Source organism: Pituophis catenifer, unplaced genomic scaffold (assembly GCF_029215685.1).
Source record: "Pituophis catenifer annectens isolate HBS135680 unplaced genomic scaffold, rPitCat1.0.hap2 SCAF_13, whole genome shotgun sequence".
Taxonomy (NCBI): domain Eukaryota; kingdom Metazoa; phylum Chordata; class Lepidosauria; order Squamata; family Colubridae; genus Pituophis; species Pituophis catenifer.
Genome location: NW_027256893.1, coordinates 25,035,648 through 25,061,705, shown reverse-complemented (window position 1 = coordinate 25,061,705; position 26,058 = coordinate 25,035,648). Strand labels below are relative to the sequence as shown.

The 26,058-nt window shown below is 49.3% G+C and overlaps 1 protein-coding gene across 1 annotated transcript in view; it reads left to right on the top strand.

The window, feature by feature from the left end:
- PIEZO1 (piezo type mechanosensitive ion channel component 1 (Er blood group)) overlaps window positions 1-26,058 on the top strand; it is a 55,143-nt gene that overhangs the window by 12,008 nt on the left and 17,077 nt on the right. Inside the window, exons 2-25 of the mRNA XM_070953053.1 lie at window positions 6,047-6,142; window positions 11,579-11,701; window positions 13,301-13,343; window positions 13,610-13,772; window positions 15,137-15,302; window positions 16,289-16,502; window positions 16,770-16,941; window positions 17,071-17,154; window positions 17,508-17,586; window positions 17,722-17,825; window positions 18,073-18,333; window positions 19,142-19,253; window positions 19,755-19,933; window positions 20,319-20,467; window positions 20,790-20,945; window positions 21,116-21,198; window positions 21,559-21,722; window positions 22,280-22,456; window positions 22,698-22,823; window positions 22,969-23,169; window positions 23,486-23,690; window positions 24,428-24,532; window positions 25,273-25,426; window positions 25,704-25,947. Coding sequence (XP_070809154.1) covers window positions 6,047-6,142; window positions 11,579-11,701; window positions 13,301-13,343; window positions 13,610-13,772; window positions 15,137-15,302; window positions 16,289-16,502; window positions 16,770-16,941; window positions 17,071-17,154; window positions 17,508-17,586; window positions 17,722-17,825; window positions 18,073-18,333; window positions 19,142-19,253; window positions 19,755-19,933; window positions 20,319-20,467; window positions 20,790-20,945; window positions 21,116-21,198; window positions 21,559-21,722; window positions 22,280-22,456; window positions 22,698-22,823; window positions 22,969-23,169; window positions 23,486-23,690; window positions 24,428-24,532; window positions 25,273-25,426; window positions 25,704-25,947 — 3,560 coding nt within the window. The remainder of the gene's footprint in view (window positions 1-6,046; window positions 6,143-11,578; window positions 11,702-13,300; window positions 13,344-13,609; window positions 13,773-15,136; window positions 15,303-16,288; window positions 16,503-16,769; window positions 16,942-17,070; window positions 17,155-17,507; window positions 17,587-17,721; window positions 17,826-18,072; window positions 18,334-19,141; window positions 19,254-19,754; window positions 19,934-20,318; window positions 20,468-20,789; window positions 20,946-21,115; window positions 21,199-21,558; window positions 21,723-22,279; window positions 22,457-22,697; window positions 22,824-22,968; window positions 23,170-23,485; window positions 23,691-24,427; window positions 24,533-25,272; window positions 25,427-25,703; window positions 25,948-26,058) is intronic.

The following is a 26,058-nucleotide window of genomic DNA, read 5'->3' as shown; positions in this document are numbered from 1 at the left end:
ATTGGGCTTGGCCTTTGCAGGTGCCCCCCCCCCCCCCGGGAAGATAAACAAGGGGGGGGCAATGTGGCAGTGAGCCAATTGAGGTTTCCAGAAGGCTGGAGGAAGGGCATTGTACTTCTGGAATTTGGTTTGAGAATGGTGTGCAGAACTGGCTTTTTTGAAGTCCCCCCCCCCAAAAAAAACACAGGAAAAGCTGCTTTGCGGGGGGGGGGTATCCTCTTTGCACCTTGGGCTGGGCTGGCCTGCAGGCCTTTGAGCTGCTGGACAAGGGCTACTCATGGGGCATGTTTTAGAGCCCCACCATTTGGGGGCTCTCCTCTTCCTTTGGGTCTGTCTGTGTGGGGAAAGAGAGAGGAACTTCAGTCTAATTCTCTGGCGTTCCAGCTTCTGCCTCTGCCGGGACATGCAGCGTTTTCCAAAAAGGGGCTAATATGTTGTAAATGAAATTGGAGGCAATGAAAACTCATCCTAAGTGATGACAACTGGAAAAACAAATATTTTCTTTGAGCCTCAGCCAGGGTTGCAAAAGTAACTTGCTTGGTTATCTCCGGTGACTCAAAATTGCCTCCAGGTGACCAGGCACCAACCCTTGTGATGAATAGAAGGGCAGGACTCCTACTCTTCTTTTCTCGATTTTGACTCCTTATTCCAATGTTGGATAGGTGGCTGTTTGCTCACCCATGTCTTTATGTGTCCTGCATCTCTGAGCAGGAGCCCTGGATATCTGAGGGGGATTTGCCTGCAGGACCCCTCCCCAGATGGCCACTGTTGCCATTAGTACAGGTGGTCTTTTTGGAGGCAGGGGAGCCTGGACTGTGTCTGCATGGCCTTCTTGACTGAAAAGATGGAGCTGCCCTGGCCAAGAAAAATTCCAGCTGGGATTTTTTTTCCTGCTGCTGCTGCTATTGTTTCTCAGCCCTCCTGCGGTTCCTTCTCCGGGCTGCATCCTGACTCTACTTCCTCTTCCTCCTCCTCCTCCTCCAAAATGGGGCAGATTGTTTTCACTCCCAAAATTAAACTGCAATTTTTGCCTAAAAATAAAACAATGAGAAGAGTGGGTCTTGTGATTGCAGCTGAGAACCTGCTGCCAAACTTGTGCAAGAGTGACCCGGAGGCCCTGCAGTGCACTTCGCACTTCTCCTTCCCCAGAGGTTGGGGGCCTGCCGAGTGTGCTGGAGTTCAGAGTGGGAAGTGCTGCGCGTTGCCCCCTTCCCTTCTCTGCACAACTGCAGGGACAGATCCTGTCAGTGAAAGGGAAAGGAGGGTTGGGTGTGTCAGGCTTTGTTGGGTTCACAGCATCCCTTTTAGATCCCGAACCCCGGAAAGAGACCCAATGGTTGCTAGGTAAACACAGGAACTTCTAGATTGCTGAAGAACTCCAAGGGTGAAGTTTCTGAATTTCAGTGTGCAGCTTCCTTTAAAATAAACACTTTTCTGAGGATAACGTGGCCATTAGTTCTGGGGCAGATTCTGGGTGGCCAGTGGTCAGCCCTGCAATGCAGAGAGCAGGAACCCCCATTTCCTGGCCTTTGGGGGAAGAGGCTGGCAGTGCAGGGGCCGAGCCCTCCCCAGGCCAAATGGGGCCGCTGGGCTGGGCTGGGAGCAGCTTCTTAGCAGTTTATTCCAAGAAGGCTGTGAAAGCTTCCCTCACCCAGAACCTGGTATGGCTCACTCCTGTTTTATTTTCTATCTGGCTTCTATCGGCCTGCACATAATTACCTTCTTGGATGGGGCACCGTGGCTTGAGAGATGTGATAAATGGTGCTGGCGTTTCTGCAGCCGCCTGCATGGCTGATTGGGCTGTTCAGATGCGCTTCCTGGAGCCGCATCCGAACGGAGACCGAGTGGGAAAGACCAGCAGGGAGGCGGCTTGGCCGTGGCTGGTGCAGCGATTAGAGCTGAGGCTACTGCTGAGATGGACCCGGCCTGCCAGGCAGCTAACATTGGGGGTGGGGGGAGCAATTAGAGCTTGCAGGGGTGAAGAAATGCAAGGCAGCTGCCAGTTCTACCTGTCACCCTTCTCAGCCTGCTGCTCAATCATTTCCTTGTCGCATTTTCACCCGTGAAGCAGCATTTTGCTTGCTCTGCAGCCGGGGAAGAATTGATGACTTCTCCCAAATCCCCAAGAGCTGCTCAGCCACCTTCCCCAAACAACCTTCCTGTTTCTTCCCCCTAATCGAAAAGATCCTGCAATTACTTTTGCAGAGAAATACTTAAAAAGTACAACTCCTGAGAGCAGCATCTTCCTTCCTGCACTCAGGCTGCTGGCCTAAAATGCTTACCGGGGGGCTAACTAACCGTGGTTTATTTGGCCTGGACTATGTGGCACAGGTGCACGGGGTTTGCCCTGCAAGGTAGAGTAAAATGTAGTTGGCTACTTTGTGGTGCCGTGTTGGTATGAACAGAGCAGTTGTTGATCCTAAAAGCCTGGACAAAGCGCCTAACTTTTATGGTGAGCCATAGCAAACAGTGTTTCTCTCGTCACCTAGACTACCATTATATAGCTCACTTTTAAAGTGTGCATGCAATTAAACCAGAGTTTCTCAAACTTGGCAATTTAACATGTGTGGACTTCAACTCCCAGAATTCCCCAGCCAGCAAACATTGAGTTAAACCAGGGTTATGATACTGGCCTTTGCTTTGGAGGTGGAAAGGGGGGAAAAAAAACCTGGGCCTTGTAGTGACCACCGATAAGTTAGACTACAATATCAAGAGAGTTTTCCTATCTGATGATAAAAAGAATGAGAGCCCATATTTGGGAAACAGGATTTTATCAAAGGTGGGTTGGAGATATTTTCATTCACCAAACATTCAGGGAAGGGCTTGTTTTAAAGCAGAATGATTAAGAAGGAAGGCATTTCCAGCTGTTTGTTCCTCTCCCCCACCTTATCTCTTAATTTGGGTAAGTCCTGGAGGTTTTAGGGAGGCCAGGAGACTGGCAGGATTGGGCTGGAAGCCGATTGTGTAAGACTCCCTGTTGGAAGTTTGCAAAAGTTCTTCCTCACCCTCCAGACACAGACTTTTGAAACTCAGCTCAGTGCCTCCAACCTCCATTCTCGGCTTGCCTTTTGGTTGTGCAAACCTGGATATTCTGCTTGGTTTTCCCCCTAGAAAAAACACCCTCCTTTCTTGACAAGGGAGCAGAGCCAGCAATGGAATGGAATGGAATGGAATGGAATGGAATGGAATGGAATGGAATGGAATGGAATGGAATGGAATAGAATAGAATAGAATAGAATAGAATAGAATAGAATAGAATAGAATAGAATAGAATAGAACAGAACAGAACAGAACAGAACAGAACAGAACAGAATAGGAATTATTTATTGGCCAAGTGTGATTGGACACACAAGGAATTTGTCTTTGGTGCATACGCTCTTGGAGTTCATAAAAGAAAAGATACATTCATCAATGATAGTCATAGTGTACAAATAAGCAATCAAATCATATTAGTAAACAGTCCATATAAATTGTAAGGATACCAGCAACAAGGTTGCAATCATACAATCGTAAGTGGGGGGAGATGGATGATAGGAACGATGGGAAGATTAATAGTCCTGCAGACTTAGTAAATAGTTTGACAGTGTTAGGGAATTATTTGTTTAGCAGAGTGATGGCGTTCGGGAAAAAACTGTCCTTGTGTCTAGTTGTTCTGGTGTGCAGTGCTCTATGGCGTTGTTTTGAGGGTAGGAGTTGAAACAGTTTATGTCCAGGATGTGAGGGGTCTGTAGATATTTTCACATATTTTCTCTCTTTTTGACTCGTGCAGTATACAGGTCCTCAATGGAAGGCAGGTTGGTAGTAATTGCTTTTTCTGCAGTTTCCTGTTTTGATGCCTGGGTCCTGTGCAATCTTTACGGGGGGCATGGGGGGGGATTCTGCAGTGGTCTCTTCCACCAAAGCAGGAAAGTCAGCCTCAGATGACAAGTGGTGGGACCCGGCCAAGGTCTCCTTTAAAGGGGTTGCTGTAAGAGAAGTTGGGTCAGGTCCCACCACTTGACCATGGCAGGGGGTCTCTTGGAACCAAGAACTGGGGGAAGAGGGCTCTGTTAGATTGGGTCTGGGGGAGGTGGAGTTGAGCATCATAGGTCCCCTGCTAAGAGAACCAGATCCCAGCGTCTTGACCAGCAGGAGACGATGCCAACAGAGCAGGACGTGCGTTCTCCCCATTACGGGCAGGTTGATTTCATCTGCCCCGCTTTGAAAAGCGATCCTGCCTTTGGCTTCTCTCCGCTTTCACCTCTGCTGTGGATTTCTAAATTAAGGTTATAGTTGAGGGCCAGAAATTCAGAGCCGCGTAGCCAGTGCAATATGAATCTCCACACATTAATATCCCCGGGCTTGAGTTCCAAGCCACAACTGAGCTGCGTTGCTGTTTTTGTGCCCCTTGCATTGATTCTCTTGCCACAGAGATTGAGAGGAGGACGTCATTCCTCCTCCCCTCAATAGATTATCACGGGGAGGGCCTGTTACCAGAGGAAAAATGGATGAGGAGGGAAGCGGAGAGCAAAGCAATTCAGGGACCTTCTCCTGAAGTTGCAAAAGCTGTACTATGTTTTGCAAATGCCTGGAACCACTATCTCCGGATCCAAGAACAAACTGCTTTAGTATCTTATTTGTGGGCGTCCAGACCTAACACCCCACAGCTTCTGCTGCTGGGGATTATGGAACCGGAGTCCAAATGATCTGGAGGACACCGTGTTCAGTAAGACCTGCTCTGTTGCTTCCAGTCCAGGACCCCTTCTTTTAACCCTTAAAGCAGGGGTGCCCAACCATGACAGCTTTAAGACCTCTGGACTTCAACATGCTGGCTGGAGAATTCTGGGAGTCCGCAGGTCTTAAAGCTGCCATAGTTGGGCACCCCAGCCTTAGAAGAGGGCCACTTCTCCAGTCTCCTCCAGATTCTCTGGATAGCTGAGCTGCAGCTGTTTTGTGCAACTGAGGGAAAATGACAGCTTGGTTGGCTGGCCTGGCACCACCTCTCCCCCCTCCCCCTCCCCCCAACCTTCAGGGTTTCTGCCTGTGGGGAGGGATGGAAAAACATAAGCAGAAGAACCTGGAAAGACCCAAGGAAGAAATGGTTCTGCTCTAAGGTTCCTTCTCTAATCTTCCCCCTTTTTTGTTCCTTGGGGTTCAAGCCAGGGCTTGATTCAGCTGCTGTGGTTCTTTTGTTCGCCAGATGTGGGATGATGGGTTGGCCACTGGTATGTGGAGAAGACATCAGGGGAAGGTGATCCACAGCTCCAACTTTCAAAGAATGGACCACAAGAAAGGCCCAAAGCAGAGTTTTCCAAACTTGGCAATTTTAAGATGGGTGGCATTTAACTCCCAGAATTCCCCTGGCAGCATGCGGTAGCTGTGGAATATTGACTTTCTTGAGCTTAGTGTTCCCTTCTCATCTCCTCCAACCTTTAGATTCTTCCCCCCCTTCCCCCAATAATCTGTGGCTACAACCAAAGTGGAAGTATGAATGCAACATCTCTCTTGTTGCACACACCTCGACTTACGACTGTAATTGAGCCCGGAATTATGGTCATAAGTCATAGCAGTCATTAAGCAGGTCAACATGTGGCCCTGTCCGATTTTATGAACTCTTTTTGCAATGGTTGTTAAGTGAACCTTTTTCCCCCAAATAGATGTTTTTTGTAGATGCCTGAAACCAACAAAAAATGCCAACAATCACAATTTTGCAACCATGGGATGCTCCAAATAGTTATAAATGTGAGCCAGTTGCCAAATATCCAAAATGTGATTATGTGACCACAGGGGGCAGCTGTTGGAACGTGTGAAAATAATCTGTCATAATTCAAACAGTCACTAAATGAGTTGTTCACCAAGATAAGTAGCTGGGCCTCACAGCTTGCCTTAAGGAGCTTCCATATTTCAGCCAGGAATCCAGTTTGCTTGTTCTGCCTGCAAAGACCGCCTGGTCCTGTCAGTTTATTTCCAAGAGCCCCTTAAAGGAGGGAAGCCCAGATCCCCGAGAAATCCTGGGCGATCCTTCTGATCTGTGTGCTGATTGCATTTCCCTCTTTTGCCTCCTCAGCCTGCCTCTTCCGGTTCAATGGCCTCTCGCTGGTCTACCTTCTCTACCTCCTGCTCCTGCCGTGGTTCCTGGGCCCCACGGAAGACACCATCAGAGGTAAGAAAACCGCATTCTCCCAGCTTCCTTCTTCGGGGCACAAACCAGGATGCTGTATCTACCCCCCACCCCCCCCACCTTTGGGCCTTCAGAGCACATCAGCTTTCTTGCCCATGACTGGAATAATTCTGCAAACGAAGCGTATTTTCTTCCCTCTTTTCCCGCTCCTCATGTTTTTGCCTGTTGCATTCTGGCTCTTTGGAAACAAAGGGGATTCAATAAAGAAATGATTTTCTTTGCTATGGATACAGTGAGCACTCACGGTTGTGCTTATAGTCTGCTCTGTCTCGAAGGGCTAACAAGCCACCCAGCCAAGGAGGAATGTGCACCCCGGAAGGAGCTTCACCCCAGCTGCACACATCTGTTTCCCTGCAGGCATCCTGGAGAAAGCCTAGGCAAGCCACTGGGAAGGAGGAGGAAGCTGCTGGACTCCCACATCTGCTCTCCCTTAGCCAGTTGCCCATCAGAGCAGAGAACAAGCCCTCCCTCCCTCCCTCCCTCCCTTCCTCCCAGGGGCCTTTGCCCTGGTTTCATCTCCCCGACTGCCTGGGCAGAGTCGGTTTCCTTCCGGTTGCCCATCCCAGGGGTCTGCAGGTGACATCCCCTCGGCCGGGCACTGTGGCCACTCCCTGGCCGGGCTCTGGCAAAGGGCCACACCGTCTCCGGTTTCCACAGGAAGTTGGAATGAACTCTTCCTGCTTGGAAGGCCGGAATCCTTTTGGCTCTGCCTGGTCCAAGCAGGCTTGTATTATGGGCTTGAACAGTTTTCTCACTGTGGCCGTACCTGCTTCAGGAGAGCTCTTTGACCAATGCCAAGCAGGAGAAGGTCCTTTGCTCGACTCCCTTCATTGTCATTCTCCCTCTCTGCTCATCATTTGGTGGATGTTTGCCTTTTCTTCAGGAGCCCCAAGTGGCTTTCTTTATTTCAGCCTCACAACCATTGCCCTGTGAGGGAGGGGTCTTCTTTCTACCATGTTTTCTCTCTTCTGGATTGGCTCATTTTTAGCTCCCTGCAAAAGGGAAGAAGAAAGGGGGGGGGGAATATTTGCAGAGCAAAGACCAAACTGGTTTGTGGAGCCCCCAAAAGTCTCCGGGATGGTCCAGGCTGCAGAGCGACAGCTGGGGGCAAAACTCAGCCACCCCCACCCTCGGCTGGAGAACAATCTTTCCCTCCCTCTTCACCCCAAGGGTCCACTTTGCCCAAATGATCTGCTTCCTGCACAACTTGAGGGTTTCTGAAGATCATCATCGCTGCCTAAATGCTCTGTACATAAATAGAATTACAGACAGAGCTTGGCACCCGTTCAGGCAGCATTTCTGCATTATAGCAGTGTTTTTCCCCCTCAGGAGATAGAAACCCAGACTCTTCCTCCTTGTTCCTTTTCTTCACCGAACTTTCTGCTCTTTTGCGGGTGTCAGCTCTGCCGGCTTTGGTGCCTCAACTTGAGACTTTGAGAGTTTTCTTGCTCAGCAGGTGGGCCGGCACCTGGCTTTTCAGAAGCCCCTTTCAGAAGACCAGGAGAGCAGGCGTGCATTCCCACGGGTTGGCAAATCCTGGCCCTGCAGGCCGTTGTATCACCGGGAGGTCTTGGTTGCAAAGGCGAGTGGGGAGCCCTCCCAGGGTGCAGCCAGCTTCTTCCAGCTCTTGTTTAATCAACCGTCGTGCAGAAAGGAAAAACAGGCCTCTTGCACAAATATTTGTCTTCCACGGGGCTGGCAGGCAAGATTGATGGAGATCTGCTGGAGGAGGGTTGGGGCAAACAGTCCCAGCAGTTTCCATCCAAGGGAAAGGTTGCTGCAAACTCTTCCGTAGATTGTCAGGCTTTTAGTTTGGCCGAGTTGTTGGTTCCCTTCCAGTTGATTCCGCTGTCACACAACGTCCAAAAGCCCCCTCCCCCCACCCTCCCTTGTGTAACTTTATGGCTTTACGGCCAACCATGTGATATATTCAAAACTGGCATCTCTGCACTTAAAAGACATTTTAGGGCCACTTAAAATCCGTCTGAGATAATCCGAGTTCTGGGACCTGAAGCATTTGGCCGTCAAGGAGATTAGCTCATGTTGTTTCTTCTGGTCCGGTTTCAGCTATTCAGGGCAGTATTGTTTTTTTGCCCACACTTTTAAAGCTTTTTCCCATCTTAGCTTTTTAAAAACAGCATGTAAAATAATCTCTGCACCTAAGAATACAAAAAGAACCCTGTTAAAAGTATTTGTGCTTTAAATGCTTACATTTTCCTCTTTGGTTACTTTTTGAAGTTTTCAGCTAGGTAAATTAAGACAAAAATACTTTTAGAAGAGACACAGATCATATGCTAACCATGGATTCTCCGGCTGTGTCTAATGATGAAATCAGATTGGGTTAGAGTGAGCGGCAGATGGAACCACAACAAATCACAAATGCGTGAAGCCAAACTTCATAAATCCAGCGAAGGGCTTCAGTGATGCTCTTCAAATGTTGTACAATCTTTTCCCTCCCAGATTGATGGGACTCGGCTGCAAAGAGGCTGGAAAAGCTGATTTGGGAAGCCTGTGAACTTTCGTCCTTGCCAAGCCCCTTTACAGGTGGTCCTCGACTTACGACCACGATTGAGGCCAACATTTATGTTGCTAAGTGAGACATTTGTTAAATGAGTTTTGTCCCGTTTTACGACCTTTCTTGACACAGCTGTTAAGGGAATCTACGCAGTTGTTAAATTAGCAATACGGTTATGAAGTGAATCTGGCTTCTCCATGGACTTGGCTTGTCAGAAGGTCACAAAATACATAACCTCAGGACTTTGCAACCGTCATAAGTATGAGTCAGTTGCCAAGCATCCGAATTTTGACCACATGACCATGGGGACGCGGCAATGGCCCTAAGTGAAAAAAATCACATCAGTTTTTCCAGGCTATTGTAACTTTTAATGCCCACTAAATGAACAGTTTTAAGTTGAAAACTACCGTATTTTTTGGACTATAAGACACACCTAGCTTTTGGGGAGGAAAACAAGGGGGAAAAAATCTGTCTCTGCCTCCCAGCATCTTTCTGGTATTCATCTGGCCTGTTTGCCGCCGACCGTTCGCCGCGGCCCATTGAGTGCGGCCTGTTCGGCAAGGCCCATTCACCCCCACCTGTTCGCTGCCTCCGCCCCTTCGCCAGCACGGCCCTTTCTAGGACAGCTGATCGGCGCCGTACCAACCCCCCTTCCCCCTGATGCAATATTCAGAGTATAAGATGCACAGACATTTCCACCCACTTTTTTGGGGAAGGGGAAGTGCATCTTATATTCTGAAAAATACGGTATCTCTATAGCCTTCTGTTCTTTGCTCTCACTCTTTCCTCCCCCCACCCCCACAAATATATTTAGGAATATGGAGGGGGGCAAAATGAAGCCTTCTTCCTTGTTTGCTCTCCTGCCTGTTCCTTTCCAGCCGTCTCTTCTGAGATGGGGTGGGGACTTGTTAGTTTACATTATAACTCTGCTTTACCTTCCGCACTTCCATAGCTGCCTGCTGTGAGATGATGGAGCCCAGCCAAGAAGGAATCATTAACCCAAATAATGAACCTGAAGGGTTGGGTAGGTGATTGTCAGGCTGAATAGCTGGAAGGAAGGAGGTGGTGAGGGGCAGGAAGGAGCTGGGGAAACGGCCTTTCTTTGCAACCCAGAGCCGTGGAGCCAAAGAGGAAATAACACATTGGTTAGAAGGAATTATGGGGAGAATAGGGATTAAGATCCAGCCTAGGTGCACACCCACATACTTGGGGATTGGTCCCTATAGTCAGCATTACCCGCTCTGACCGGCAGCATCTTCCAGAGTTTTTAACCAAATTAAATGTTGATGCCGGAAACTCAACCTGCCCAACCAGTAAAGGAGGGTTTGTTCTTGGGAAAATGCCATGACAACAAAGATTTCTCTTTATCAGGTTGGCTGCCCTTTTTTTTTTAAATTGCCCCATGAGGCTCACTGAACGGCATTGTTCAGCGTTGAGTCAAACACCGACAAGTACAGAAAAGAGTTACAGAGCGGAGGACACAACTTTCATCAGACACAACTTTCTATTAAGTGTGTGCTGTTGTGTGACACTGCTGTCCCAGCCACAGAACAGTCGGGGGTGACCTCCTCCCCTGGCGTATTAACTCAAGGACGTAACTCGGAGAAGAGCCTCCGCCTTGGCCCCTTCCCGAAAAGAGTAGAATCAGAACTCCTTGTAAACATGAATGGAGGGATTTCAAGTTGGAGCTTGTCTTTTACTCCCGGAGATTAAGCCATGCTGGCATCAGCTTCTGCCCATCGAAGGCAATGTTTCTTGAAAAGCTGGCCCTGGTTCAAAAGTTCTGCTTTGCTTGTGTGTGCATGTGCTCACACTCTTTCAAGACAGCTTTGATTCCTGGGAACTGTCTAGACAAGTCCCTGCACTGTTGTGAGTAACAGGTTCGGAAGCGGATTGCCTCGCCTTCTTCCTGGGCTGAGACACAATAACCTAGCTGGCTTTGAACCTAAGGCAGGACTGGAACTCAGGGCTTCCTGGTTTCTAGCTGGGTGCCTTTAACTGTGACACCAACCTGGCTCTGCGCCACCACTCAGCATGCCATCAATTTTAAGGTGATCCAGGACTCTGGTTTTGCTGATGCCTGTTCTATCCGCATGTCTACTACGAAATAAATCGTACTGTTTAATGAGACTTATTCTCAATAGAGTACAGGTGTAATATTAGGTAATGGCAAAGCAGAGGTACACAACAGCTGCACATTTGTGTGGTCTGTAAATGTCAATGTTGAATTATGTAAATGAAGCAATAATTTAGCAATTATATATTCCACAACTAACCCACACCCCTTGCTTCTCCAAGCACGTGGCACTGAAGAAGCCATCTGAAAATGAAAAACCAGATTTAGAGAACCCCCATATCCCATCAAGCCTGAGCAACAGAGAGTCTCTCCCATTGCTGGCAATCCAGTCCTAAGATTTCCACCCATACCAGTTAGGTGCAAAGCTGAGTAAGGGCTGCCTGTTGCAGAGCAATAGTCAGAAGGTTCAGCTATTGCTCCAATGTTTTCCCCAAACTAGCTGCGGTTCTTCACGTTGCAGTGAAACTTGGGTCTCAATGTTGTTGGTCTTTGGCGCTTGTGAGCCACTACAAGTGTAGCCAAGAGTTAGGATGATGCACAACCGGAGGTTCTTTGGAGCTTTTAGTTCGTTCTTATCCTGTGGACAGGAGCCAATTTAGGTAATTTTGGGGCAAGGGGCTGAGGACGTTCACAGCTGTGGTGAGGAAGCTGGTCCAGTTCAGGACTCCTCTCATAGATGACCTTAACCAAGCTACTTTTAACTCCTCTTAACCTCAGCTACATCTGGAGCAGGGGCATAGTTGTCAGCTCTGTTGGTAAGACCCACAAACAGTAGCCAAAGGTGAATGAGAGGTGCTACACAAGGCTCCCATTTGGCATTCTGCAGGTCACACTGGACGCCTCCTCCGAGCGATCTTGGGAACCAGCATCCTTTTCCTTCTCGCTCATTTGGTCTTCCAAATATGCCTTTACACTGTGCCCGGCTTGGACCAGCTCCTCGGAAGAAACTGTGAGTACCATGTTTGACAGAATCTTGATTCAGAGAGAAATGGCAAGCAGAGCAAAAGACAGTTGTAGTAAAAATGTAGAAAAATGGACTGGGGATTCAGTGCTTGACAGAATATTAAGCAGAAAAAGGGTGGGGGGCAGGAGAGGGGATTCTTAATTCTTCCCATATATCGGTTTTCTTCCAATCTTTTTTTTTTTTTCCCACTCCACCTTCTCCCAAATGGCTGTTTCCAGCACTCGTCCAAAGACCAGGGTGTTTGTTCTCCTGCAGTCCTCAAGCGGGTGTTTAATCCTGCCCAGGGAAAGGGCCAACCGAGGTGGCTAGAGATTAGCATTGACCTTTGAGAATATAAATATTGACCTGAAGCTGTAACAGAGAGCTTGGAAAGCTGGACTGTGAGCCCAGATGTGGCTGGATTGAAAGGTCTGGGACCTGGTCCTCTTTGGAGATCTCTCCTTACCACGGGATCTGCTGAGGGGGGGGGAGAGCCTCCTTTCTCACTTCACACACTGGTGTCTGAACTCCTCCCCTCCGCCCCCACCTCCAAAAAAGCCCTGGAAATGTTGCTGTGGTTTCCTCCTGAAATTCCCCATCCAGGTGGAAAATTCTGAACCTTCTCAAGTTTGCCATTACTGGTCTCCAGAAATGGGGCTTCCTTGTTCCAGCTAAAGCCTGTGTGTGAAACATGCTTCAAAATTCAAAATATTCCCAAAACATAAAGTTGGTTTCTTAGTGATGAGAAATGTTATGTTATGATTTTCCCCTCTTGCTTTCCCTGCAACTTTCCATACATGGAACAAATTCCTTTATCTGCAGGGGATCTATATAAACTGTTCCCCCTCCCCTTTGACAGGGGAGCTTAACCCACAGCTCCGCATTACCATGTTTGGAAGCGTGTTGGTGGGTTAGTTGCTTTGGGTCCTTTCACGGCCACACAAATGTCGCAGAAGCAACAGGTTCAGCAGCCACTGGTGGGCCTTAGGTGTTTGTGGTGACCAATTCAGTTTAATTTTACTTCAGACCTTCCTAAGTTGCTCCACTTGGTTTCGATGGGCGCAGAATCCCATCAGCCAAAGCCAGAGGTCCTAGTGAGGTGGGAGAACTGTACGGTGGTGACTCCAGAGGTCGGCCGGGGATCCTCAGATGTAGCCCTGTTGAAGGAGCTACATCTGACCTACCGTAGTAACAGAGATGCATTTTAAGCTAGAGCCAAAATGAGAATATAATCAGAATTTATTGTCAACTGATTAAAAGTTTTGTTTGTTTTTTTAAAAAAGAGCTCTACTAATAGATTTGGAACACCTGAGATAGCTTTCAGTCTCTGCTACTATTCAGGAATCCTCAGCTCTGGGTTTTGGAGCAAAAATAGATGTGTGGAGCTTTGGATCCCCAGAAAAGGGATCTTTTATCTTAAACCTTCAGTTCTATCTCTTGACTGTGGAAGCAGCCCAAGGTTGGATCCAATTCATCTTGCCTAAGGACGATAGAAACTGGATCCTCAATGGATTCATTTGCTGCCAATTGGATGTGCTTGAATTGCATTTGAGGTCAGAGCTGGTGGTTGATTCAGTCTCTTTTTTATTCTCCTTGTCTTCCCAGGCAGCACATGGGAAACTCTGGCTCAGCACATTGGGGTCACCAGGTAAGGGCGAAAAGGATGGGGAGAGCTGCTGTTTCAAAGATGTCCACCATGTTCTCAGGGAGGGGCATTTTAGAGCTCCCCGTTAACGCTCATCCTTATGATTATCACCCCTTGGGCAGCTGGGGGGCAGGATTTGCCCTCTGGTTCATTATTTGCTTTAGGGCTGCCCAACCCATAGGCTGGCTCAACTGCTGCAGATGACTCTGTTGGAAGACACTGTTCTCTCTCTCCCTCTCTCTCCTCCTCCCTCCCTCCCTCAATTCTAGGCTGGACCTAAACGACATCCCCAATTCGGTGCGCTTGGCAGCCCCCGATCTGGGCATCCTGCTGGTCTCTGCCATCTGCCTTGGCATTTGCAGCCGCTTGCAGCCAGCAAGGGAGGTCATCACCTGGAGCCCTCCGTCTGAATCCCCCCTCCCCCGAGAACAGGTGAGCTTGGCGTGGATCGGCTGGCCCTCAGTTCTCCAAGCTCCCTCTCTCCTCTGCTGAAGCAACTTTTCCCCAGTCTGGGCTCATCCCAGCAGGCTGGACTACAACTGTCATCGTCCCCAGCCCCCAACATATTGGCTGGGAGCAGGAGCCGGAGCCAGCTCTCCTGTCGTGCCAGCTCCATGGGTGGGTCCAGGCAGAGGAAGGCCCACCCTCGGTTTTTTTACGGCTTCTCCCTGTGTTCTGGGGCCATTTGCCCTTCTGACCTACAGCTCTGCCCAAGTGGAACTGGGCCAGCCTTAGAATCCGTACTTAAAATTTCTACTTTTTTCCCTTCTTCCCCCAAATCCTCTCTGCTGCCTGTAAAAGCTTGCAATAAAACAGGATCAAGAGTATAAAAACCCAGCTGGGTGCATCTCCTCCTATGCAGGGAGGGAAAAAATGTGGGCCTCCATTCCGCCCTTCCTCGTGTTTGCAGAATTCCTCCACGTGCCTCTCCTATTTCCCCTCCCTGCTGGGGGGTGAAGAGAGGTTGCCAGCCATAATGGCTGGTTCCCCCAGAAAGAGGGGGGGGATTTCTCTGCTCAGGACCCGTTTGGCACCGTGGGCTGGCCTTGGAGCCAGGGGGTCAAGGAGGCAGAGCCACAGAACAACTTTGCAGGGCAGGAACCGACACCCTGCAAAAAACCGCACTGGGGCCGGGAACCCGAGCCAAGCAGAGGAGCCAAAACAGGCCGCTCTGTGTGGAATGAACTTGGCAAAGCACTTGTGGGAGATAAACAGGGCCAGGTGTTGGCCAGGGGGAGGGAGGGGCCTTGTCCATCGGAGAGCACCAGCTGGACATCCCTCCCCCCCCCTTTGGACTGTCAAATCATCCAGATTGGCAACAGCAGCTTAAACTGGCCGTGCCTTGATTTATAAACTGGGAGGGGCCCCAGTCCCTTCAATGCTTCAGTTTTTCTACAGTGGCCTTATTCTGTTTTTTAAACTCTGTCTCTGGAAATGAAAATTTACCACCTTTTTAAAAATAATAATAATAATAATAATAATGGAAGCCTGTATTGAAGGGAAGAGGAGGGCGCTTCCATTCTGCAGTTTAGGCTTCCACGTTTGCCCTCAGATGGAGACCCTCCCCCTTTCGATTGGGGATTGAGCGTTTCGTTAGAGCTTTGTCCTTCCTCCACAGTCTATGAATTTCTCAGAGACCTGATCAGCTTTTCCAGAATTCTGCCGGGTTACATTAAGCTGCCCCCACAAGCAGCAAGTTGGTTTCTCCCTGCTCCCAAAAGACCTCCTTCTCAAAAGAGCGTGTGAGTCTCTCGTAGGTGTTGAGTGGCCTCTTGTGACTTTTCCCTCCCCTTCAGGAAGAAGCAGCCATCGATGAGGGCTACTCAAAGCCACCCCATAGAAGGACTGACCAAGGCTCGCCAAGGCGGCGGGCACAGTTGGCTGCTCGGCTCCGGGTAAAGGCTCACGGGCTCTTGATGGCCGTTGGAAAGATCTTGGCTGTTGTGTTAATTGCGCTGGCAGGTAGGTGTTGAGGATTCTGCGGAGAGGGGATGACCCAGTTGTGTATTTCAAAAGAAGCTCCTACTCTGAGCATCTGCACCTAGGTTTAGGGCTTCTTCTTAACAGCTAGAAGTGGAGTAGACGTTCTGTCCAATGCAATGCATTCAAGAATATTAACCAGCCAGCCCCATTGAAGAACTCAACCCAGGTCTCTTGCCTTGTTAATTAGAAGCTTCTCTTTTACAACTTTTTAAATGGAGCCCTAACAACAAAGGCAGAACTCCTTGCTAGACCCTACCTATCCCAGGCTAGTAGGAAGCAATCCTCCAGAACAGGAAACTCCCAATTACCCAGGGAAAGGACCCAAAGGAGACCGAAGCCCCTATGCTCTAGAGAGAAAGCTGCTGCCAGAAAGGAAGAGGCGACTTCTGGGGTGCTACTTGACCGCCAGTGATCTCTAAGCCATCTCTGGGTAGGAGTGGTAGGGTTGTTGCCCAGCCCATCGGGAAGGACACAGCTGGGGAACCTGGGACCACAGAAATGTGTGATGGCTCCATGGATGTTCAGCTCTTGGTGAGGAGAGTTCATCAGGACTCGGCAGGAGCAAAGAGAGCCATGCTTTGTTTTTGGCGCATCCGGAACATGGAGCGGAATCACTTTTCTGGCAGGGCTGATGTGACCTCTTAAGGGTTTTCCAGACTTCTCCTAACATTAGTATGGAGGGTTAACTCTGGATTTGTGATTCCAAATTCCTCCTGAGAACATAAGGTTTGGATTGGCTGTGAGAGAGAAGCCCCCTGAAGTGCCTATGCCAGCCACTCAGAGCTGGTGGAGCTTGGAAGCTCTCGGCCACCCCAAAACCTTAGAGAACTACCAATAAGAACATGGCAGTTGGATCAAAGTTTCTTGCCTTAAAATAAAAGGTTCCAGTCCTCATGCTCTCTTCCTTGGCAAAGTCCATTATGCCCAGCAGCCTCTAAATCTCAGCCTTCTCCTCTGCCTTCCAGGGATCACCTTGCCCTCGGCCTTCTCCAGTGTCTACTACCTGCTGTTTGTGGGCCTCATGACCTGGTGGGCCTGCCACTTCTCCACCAGCCACCTGGCCTTCAATGCTTTGTGCATCATGGTGGACGTCTTTGCTGGGGGCCACCTCATTTGCCTGTATGGCTACCAGACGCCCTTCATGCAGAAAATCCTTCCACCCACTGGCCTCTGGGCACGGTAAGTGGGGAGTCCTCTCCCTTGCTCTGCAAGGACACAGCCTTTGGTGGCCTGACACTGGAGGTGGATTCCCAGGATTTTGTTCCCGTTGGAAGACTTCCTTGCTGGTGGGGTGATACTGCAGGGTTTGCACCCTGTTATTCTTTAAACATCTTTCTTAAAATTGGGTGACGGGAGGAAAGAGTGGTTGGAGAGCGACAAGATGACTTTCGGGGATTGTATCTGCAACCAGGGTCTGAATGCTGCTTTCCTCAATCTCTCCCGTAGATTATTTGGGTTGAAGGCCATTATCCTCCCCGTAGACTGCAACCAGCCCAACAAGCTGCTGCTGGACGTCAACCACCCCTGGCCCGTCTATGCTAATCCAGGCATCCTCTTGCTGCTCTATTATGTTTTGGCTACCTTGGTGAAGCTCCGAAGGCTGCGCTCCTCTGAACAGGTGAGCCCCAAGTGTCTCTGTGTGACTTTCGGTACCTTGGCTACAAGAATGTCAGGGAACGAGGAGCATCAACACACTGGAAATACCTCCCTCCTCTCTCTCTTCCCTTTTAAACCATTAAAAAAACAGAGAGATTCCGAGTCCTCAACCTCAGAGCTTCTGGAGCTGGAAAACCGGTCAAGGGACAAAGACCACCTGCCTGAAGATGCCAAGGTGAGGCGAGGGTGTGGCTTTGGCTCCAGGTGCCAAGTCGGGTCAGGGAGGAGAGAGGCTGCGGGGTTGGGCCTACTTCAGCACCAGCAAGGAAGCAGCTGGCACGAAGAGCAGGCTGGGTCCCAAGAAGCAGCAGAAGACGGTGGAGAGGTCTGTGACCTCTTAGGCTGAAGGTCCCGATCACGGCAGAGCCCCCTTCAACAGGGAGTCCAGCCAGGACTGGCAGACGGCTCCTTCCAGATGCGTCTCCTGATGCTTCCAGGCTCAGAAATGCCCATTGGAATGTAGCCGAGCTTGGGCTGCTTTGGGGTTTTCTCTGAGCCCTGATCCTTCACTTTGTACAACGCTTGCAGCCGATGCTGGTCCAGGACCCTGAAGCTTCTGGGACAGAGGATCTCCCCGTGCATGAAATTGTGGGAACCGATCACTCAGGTGAAGCATTGTATTACCACAACAAGGAGGCCGCAGCAAGACTCCCCTGCGGTTGCTCTCCCTGCCCTTAAATCGGGAGTTTGGAGGGTGTGGGGGCGGTCTGGACCCTGCTCTAAAAGAATCCCCCCTCTGCAGCCCTCCGGAAACAGAAACGTCCCCAGGAGAAGATGCAGCTGCTTCATTCCTTGGGCCACGTTGTCATGAAGCAGAGCTACGTTTGCGCCCTCATTGCCATGATGGTGAGCAAGTGGGAAATCCCGGGGGGGGGGAGCAGCAGACGATGTCATGGAAACGAAAGAAAAGCCCTGGCAGCAAATATTTAATCTTTTTGAAGGGAGGGACACCATCCCCAATCCCAGTGGTCTGAGGTGGGCCAGCCGTGGCCACTCACCTTCTTGACAAAACACCTCATTCTGGTCTAGTATAGTTGTGCACCTATAAAAAGAGAAGCACCTCCCAGCCTGCTCACTCTGGGGTTCTTTCCAGGTGTGGAGCATCACCTACCACAGCTGGCTGACCTTCGTGCTGTTGCTCTGGGCGTGCCTCATCTGGATGGTGCGCAACAGGCACCACTTGGCCATGCTCTGCTCACCCTTCATCCTTCTCTACGGCATCGCTCTGTGCAGCCTGCAGTATGTCTGGGGGATGGACCTGGAGCCCGAGCTGCCCACCAAGGTTGGCTTCATGCCCCTGGAGCAGCTGGGGCTGGTGCGGCCTCCGTACCCCTGCCTGGACCTGGGGGCTAAGGTAGGATCAACCCCTGAGCCCGGTTCGACCTACGTGGATGTCAGCATTGGTTTCGATTCTTCTTTTATTGCCATATTGGTTTTTCTTCCTCCTGTCTCTTTCTTTCTTTCTTTCTTTTTCTTTCTTTCTTTCTTTCTCAGCTGATTCTTTGCTAGAAGGTGGGGCTCCAAAGCAGCTCTGTCTGCTGTCTGGGGGAATCGTGCACCCTCGGCACAAAGTTGTGATGTTCACCAGTGTTTCTTAACCAAAGCAACTTTAAGTTGTTGACTTTTTTCAACTGCTATAGAATTCCCCAGCCAGCGTGCTTTAAGACACGGGGACTTCAATGCTCGAATTCCCCAGCCCGAAAGTTGCTGGTGTGCATGACTAAAAATGACATCCAGTTTCATGACAAAGTACAAGAATGAAGGACGCTGGCTTTCTCTGCGTGCACTTTCTTTTTTTAAAATAATTTTTTATTGGGGAGTTTTTTTATGGGAGGAAAGGCAGTGCAATTTTAAAAAAAGAAAAAAGTATGAAAAGGTGATAAGTACACAAATTTTAATATTGTATTATTTTTCAGTCCAGGCTGGCAAATAATTTTGATTTCAGGGACCCTTAGGAGGGACTTGGTGGGGGGTGTCTTCCAGGAGTCCTCGGACTGCACTTTGAGAAACACTGCTTGGGGGGAAACGTAGCTCTTTCAACTTTGCTGTTTAAGTTTTAACCTGCAGCCCTTCCTGCCTCCTGAGGCCTGGCCCACTTCTTTTGGTCCAGGGCTTGGCCCAGATGCTCTGACCTCCCTTTCTCCACTGCTTCTACCCCACAGCTCCTTTATACCTTGACCTTTTGGCTTCTGGTGCGACAATTTGTGAAGGAGAAGCTGCTGAAAAAGAAACCTCTTTCTTCCCCCCTGATGGAAGTGACAGTTATCGAGGCAGGTGAGTTCCGAGGCTCTGAAAACGGGGCTGAGAAGCAGATCCACTAAAGAATAATACATATTTTAACTTTTAAAAACCTGACCTTAGTGGGACTTAAAGCCCCTCCCCATCCATTTTACCTGCTAAATGGATATCCTGCTGTATTTTTGCATTTGGGAGTGTTTTATTGGTGACCTCTTGGCAACCCAATATTTGGATTTGGAAAGAATTCTGTCCAGATGATTTCCAAACCTTGTCTTAACTTGCCCTGGAGGGCAAGAATGGTCTTCAGGACTACGCCAACCTAACTTCAGGAGGTGTGCAAGCCAACATTTGTGGAATAAGCTGCAATGGCCTGGGTTCCCAAAACTCACTAAGCCTAAACTCAGTGCATCGCTTTCCAATTGGGCCTGATGAGTCAGCTGGGCTACAGCCCTTTCTGTTTGAATCAGGGTTGAATTCTGCACTGGGATCCTGTTCATTCTGAACCCCACTTTTCTGTTCCCCTCTTCTTTGCTGCAGAACCAGACCCCAAGCATGATGTCCTGGAGGTCCTGGGCAACTATGTGAAGGGCTTCTACGCCAAATTCTGGATCTTAGTCTGTGCGGGCATGTTCATTGTGGTCAGCTTTGCTGGACGGCTGGTGGTCTACAAAATTGTCTACATGTTCCTCTTCCTCCTGTTCCTCACCCTCTTCCAGGTGACTAGTTGGCCTTGGAGCAGAGCAATGCTGGGATTTTTAGAGATTAAGGGACTGAAAAGGACAAGGGTGCAACGAAGGAGAAGAAAACTGATTTGTCCCTAGTGTTCCCAGTCATTGTGGCTTTCAAGCCAGACTGGTCCATCTATTAGCCTTCTGGGAATTGGGGAAGAAGAGAATTTTCCCCAAGCACTTCTACCTTAACTCTGAAACAGAAGTCCTGCAATGTGAACAAAGTCCATTCATCAGATGGGGTAGCCATCTTCGTACCTGTTCTAAGATACCTCTTGGGTCTCCTGAACAAGTACAACAAGTTGGAGTGGATGAAATATACCACTGTGTGAAAACGACGCTTCTCTTTATCTACCCCCAATGTCTTCTGCAGGTTTACTACGATCTCTGGCGGAAACTCCTGAAGCCCTTCTGGTGGTTTGTGGTTGCTTACACCATGCTGGTCCTTATAGCTGTTTACACCTTCCAGTTCGAGGACTTCCCCATGTACTGGAGGAACTTCACCCATTTGACCGATGAACAGTGAGTGGAGTCACAGCTTTGCAGCCCCAAGCCCTATGGATCTGTGGATGAGGGCTCCTTACCTGGTCTGGGATCTTCTAAGTCAGTGGATAGGTTGAGATAGATCGCTTGTTGGTTTCAAGGAGATCAAAACGCTCTCCTCTTCCCAGGTAGACCGTTGAGACGCTCAGTTCAACTTAAGAGATTTGAATGAATTGAATGCTTTCAAATTGATTTGTCAGTTCAGTAGATGATTGCACATGGGTCAGGTCCTGTCTGGTCAAAATCAGCTCAGTTTGACCTAAAGACTCAGAAGATCCTTCCTTCCTTCCTCTTTATCCAGACTGGGTGACCTTGGCTTGGAGCAGTTCAGTGTCTCAGAGCTCTTCTCCAGCATCTTCATCCCAGGCTTCTTCCTGCTGGCCTGCATCCTTCAGCTCCACTACTTCCACCGACCATTCATGCGCATCACCGATCTGGAGCGTGTCATCTCACCAGGGTATGTCCGTTGCTTTCAGGCGGGGAGGTCCCGGCTTCCTGAGCCAGCTTTTAACGAATGTGCTGGTTGGAAGAGAAGGAAGGAAGTCTTGGCCACTGCCCAAATCTTGTCATTCCAGTCCCAAAGAGGCTTGCGACTCTGAGTCCTGCTGGTGTTCTTCTTGATTTTAGGAAGGGAGAGATTAGTGGAAGCCAGGAGCTGCTCCAGGCTGAAAACCCTGAGCCAAATGACGATGTTGATGCCTCTTCTGAAGGTAAGGGGAGAAAGCTGAAGAAGAAGGCCTACTTGAATAACTCTCCATTAAAAGAAAAATCAGTTGATGTTCAACACATTGTCTTCCTGGAGGGTGAACCTTCTGGAGAGAGCCTCTTCGTCCTGTTCCTCACCCCCTTCCAGGTGATTAGTTCCATCTCCACCATCCAGGAAGAGAACTAAACCTGCTGAACATAAACTGATTTCCCTTCAAATGGAGAGTTATTTCATTTCAAGCAGGCTCTATCTTTCATTGGAGTCGTTGGGGAGGGCAAAGCCTTCTAAAGAACCAGACTTGATGGAGTCTAAATATTCCCAACTCTGCCTCCTCCTCCTCCTCCTCCTCCTTTGTCTCCCACAGACGGTGTACCCAGCAAGTGGGGCCTGGTGCTGCAGCGTCTCTCGGTGTTGGGGAGGAGCTTCTCAGACATCCTCAGCTGCATCCAGGTCTTTGTCCTGCGCCTGCTGGAGCTGCACATTTTGAAGTTGGTGGCTCTGTACATCATATGGGTTGCTTTGCAGGAGGTGAGCCCTAAAACAATGACTGAACCCGGGAGGGAAGCTGCTGACGGCCGAGGGTGGGGCTTGATTTAGGCAAGGAGTCCCCCGGGTATCAAACCATTTGGCCTTTAAAGTGGCAGCTCAGGAAGCCACAGGTGCCTGTAAGATAGAGGAGAGGCAGCCTGAAAAGTGGTTCCTCCCAGGAATTTAACACCTGCAGTATTTTGTGCATCAGGGAATCTCCAAGCTATCTCCACACTAAACATGTTTTGGTCATTGAGGTGAGATAGCAAGGAAAGGCGAAGGATCTGCTTTGGCCCACAGAGGTGGTAACTGGTTGTAGGCAAAGGTATGGGCCATGCGGGGCCCCAAATCACCTTTGAGGCTGCAAGAGTCTTACCTGGACACATCCTTCAGCACCAGGATAAGCTTCCCAGCCCTTTTCTGCCCTGTGAGGGACTCTGTTTTTTAAAATTAAAGGAAGGTCGGTCAACTCATCAGAACGCCTGTCTGCTGGCCTCCCCTGCACAACCCAGAGTTCCAGCTGTTGTGTGCATCCTCTCGTCCTCTCCCTTCCCCAGGTGTCGGTGATGAACTTGCTGCTGGTGGTGCTGTGGGCCTTTGCGGTGCCCTACAGCCGCTTCTGCCACATGGCCTCCTGCCTCTCCACCATCTGGGCCTGCATCATCATCGTCTGCAAGATGCTGTACCAGTTGAAGATCGTCAACCCACAAGACTACGACAAAAACTGCAGCTTGGTAAATGCGCCCCCCACCTTAGACCCAGAAATGGGGGGAGAGGGAAGTGCCTCAGGATGTATGCATGGGAAACAGTTCCAGAAATAGAGAGGGAAGGGGAAAAAATAGTGGTCACCAGGCTGATGATCAGATCAAGAGTTTATACTCTATCCTAATCTCCCGAGAAGAATTGTGAATGCTGTTGACGGCATAACATCTTCCGATGTGTTGCATTACAGTATAATTCCTTTTTTCCCTCTAGCCTCTGCTCAATGCGACCAACCTCCAGCCAGAGGAGATTGGCAATTCTACCCTCTACCAAGGTCCTGTTGACCCGGCCAATTGGTTTGGTATTCGCAAGGGATACCCCAGCCTGGGTTACATCCAGGTGCGTAGCAGCTGTTCTCTCTTAGCAGGTCCCTCCAGCCCTGAAGGAAGTTGGAGCCCATCATGTCTGGAAGGGAATCTATTTGATACTAAGGCGAGGTGGTCTCTCTTTCCTGTCCTTGGCTCATCTTCCTCTTCCTCTTCAGAACCATCTGCAGGTTCTAGTCCTGCTGGTTTTTGAAGCGGTGGTGTATCGATGCCAGGAATACTATCGCAAGAAACACCAGCTGGCGCCTCCACTCACCCAGACCGTCTTTGAAGATGCAACACGTCAGAGCCTAGATCAAGGCTTGCTAAACTGTATCAAGTACTTCATCAACTACTTCTTCTACAAGTTTGGCCTTGAGGTGAGCTGGACTCTGCTGGCTGGACTGAAGAGAAGATGCTAGCTAAGTTGCGCACAATGAAGAAGTAAAAGTTTGGCCAGTATGATAAGACATCAGGAGTGTCGGGAGCAAAAATATCAAGGCATATGAAAAAGGGGTGGAGCTTTTGCAGTAATGAATAAAAGAAAGAGGTGTGGTATTTGGCCAAAGCTTCTTAAATCTTGGAACAATCCTTGATGTCAGAGCAGAGATTTCTCGTTCATCTCCCAAGATGTCACCAGACCAAAGTTTTCCAATGCATCCTCTTCCTTGACTTCTTTCCCTTCTCTTTCCTCAGATTTGCTTTCTAGTGACAGTGAACGTGATTGGCCAGCGCATGAACTTCATGGTGATCTTCCATGGATGCTGGTTGGTTGTCATCCTGACCCGGAGGCGGCGTCAAGCCATTGCCAAGCTCTGGTCCAAGTACTGTCTCTTCCTGGCTCTCTTCTTCATCTTCCAGTACCTTCTCTGTGTTGGGATTCCTCCAGTTCTCTGCACTGGTGAGACTCCAACCTAGGGAGCCAGCCAAGTATTGCTGCAGTCTTCCTTTCCAAGTAGAACCAGTGCTTGGCGTCCTTTCTGCTCCTCCTCCATCCCCATTGATGGAGGTCATTACAAGTTGCTTCTGTAAAACGCACAGAAAGCCAAGTGCAACTACATCCCAAGTGCCGTTCTGATCCTCGTGTCACGAGGGCATCGTTTAACCAGAACGATCTGATCCTTGTGTCACGAGGGCATCGTTTAACCAGAAAAAAGATCATCCCAAACATCCAGTGGGCAGTTCTCTCCTGAGAGAGGCTTGCAATATCTGGGAATTTTAAGCTAGGAAAGAGCTGACTTAGGGATACTAGAAATTGACCAAATTCTGCATAATGGAGAGATGTAGACACAGGAAGCGTTTTCTCCTCCTTGAGCAGAACGTGGGAAGTGAGAGAGCCAGGACAGACAGTGGGAGCGGTTCTTGGTTAAATTATTGGCTCTCCTGTGCCAAGATGCAGTGATGGTGATCAATTAGGCTTTAAGTGAGAATTGTAAAACTCCCTGGAGGGGAAGATTATCACTTGCTGCTGATGAAAGACACACTGTCAGCACAGTGCTTGTCTGTTCACACTCTCTTCCTTTTAAAAAGGAAAAGCTTTGGAGAGGGGAGGTCTTGAAATGTGACAGGGAGGCCTGCAGGGCTCCAGAACCAGCTGCTTTTCCCAAGATGCCATGTTTCCTCTTCTTACCTGTCTAGATTATCCCTGGAGGTGGAGCCCCAACCTTCCCATTACCTCCGTTCTCATCAAATGGATGTACTTCCCCGACTTCTTCATGAAACCCAATTCGATCAATCTCATGAGTGAGTACCTGGAAACAGCCCTGCTGGGTTGGAAAATCTGGTGGAAGAGAATTGCTTTAAAAAAAAAATATTAAAGAAATTTACATACCTGTCCAATTCACTCACAATGACTCCGGGAGGCTTATAGGAATAAATCCTCAAACCCAATACCCCACCCCCACCCACATGGCTGTTCTTACACTATGTAGTCATTAGTGGCAAGATAAGTCATAGAGTGTCCCAATTTGGAAGTGAATTTGGAAAGGGTGTAATATTTTGCCACTTGATTGGAGTCATTAAAACCTTCCTCTTTGATCCATTGAGCCTCAGCCTGAATTCAGGAATGAGCCAAATTCAGCACCAGGGAGAGCTCCTGAGAGGAAGGTTAAAGCCCTTGTGAATCTTGCCCCTTGCCCCAGTGACAGTTGGGCATCTAGGACAGTTGCCCTTAAAGATGTCCTTCAGATCTTAAATATAGTCTGTGATTCTCTCTCTCTCTCTCTCTCTCTCTCTCTCTCTCTCTCTCTCTCTCTCTCTCTCTCTCTCTCTCTCTCTCTCACACACACACACACACACACACACACACACACACACACACACACACACCAAAATTGGGCCACATCCCTTGAGATGGGAGGTGACTCGCTAGTGGGCTCTTCCTTCTCTCCAGAAGGGGAGGCATTTCTGCTTCCCACAGCCACCTCTGCTTTCCCGTATCTTTTGGTGTGATGGGCATTAAAAATAATCATCGCTTCCCACAGGTGACTTCCTCTTGCTCCTCTGCGCATCTCAGCAGTGGAAAGTTTTTGTCAATGAGAAAACGGAAGAATGGGTGCAATTGGCTGGTGACAACCGGGAGATGCTGGAGCCCCTGCAGGGGCAGCCAAACCCTGTGCCCAATTTTGTCAACTGCAGGTGAGAGCAGAACAGTCCCCTACCCGGGCTACTATTAGCCATGTTTTGCCCCTGGGTGGCGTTTCCTGGCTCACTTCATGGTAACGAGGATGATTTGTCCTAGTTAAGGATAAGAAAGGGTGTTTGAACCAGCACTGCATTTAGATCCCTTACAACTGGGATTAAATCAACTGAGATCCACCAAAGATTCAGTGATTTTTGTGGGATTCTTGATTCGATTCCGCTAGACTCTTCTTCTTCTTCTCAGTTTTTCCTTTCCCTTTTTCCCGCTTGCCAGGTCCTACCTAGACATTGTCAAGGTGTGTGTCTTCCGCTACCTCTTCTGGTTGGTCTTGGTCGTTGTCTTCATCGCTGGGGCCAATCGCATCAGCATCTTCGGCCTGGGCTACCTGATGGCCTGCTTCTACCTGCTGCTCTTTGGCACCGCCATGTTGCGCTGGTCCCTGCGTGCCCGCCTGATCCTGTGGGACTGCCTGATTCTCTACAACGTGACGGTGATCATTGCCAAGAATATGCTCTCGGTAAGGCTCAGGTTCCCTACAAACCCCTCCGTCTCTCAGACTAAAGATGTCAAGTCCGAGTCGTTCGTTTCAAAACGGTGGATCCAGATTTTTTCTGTATACAAAATACGG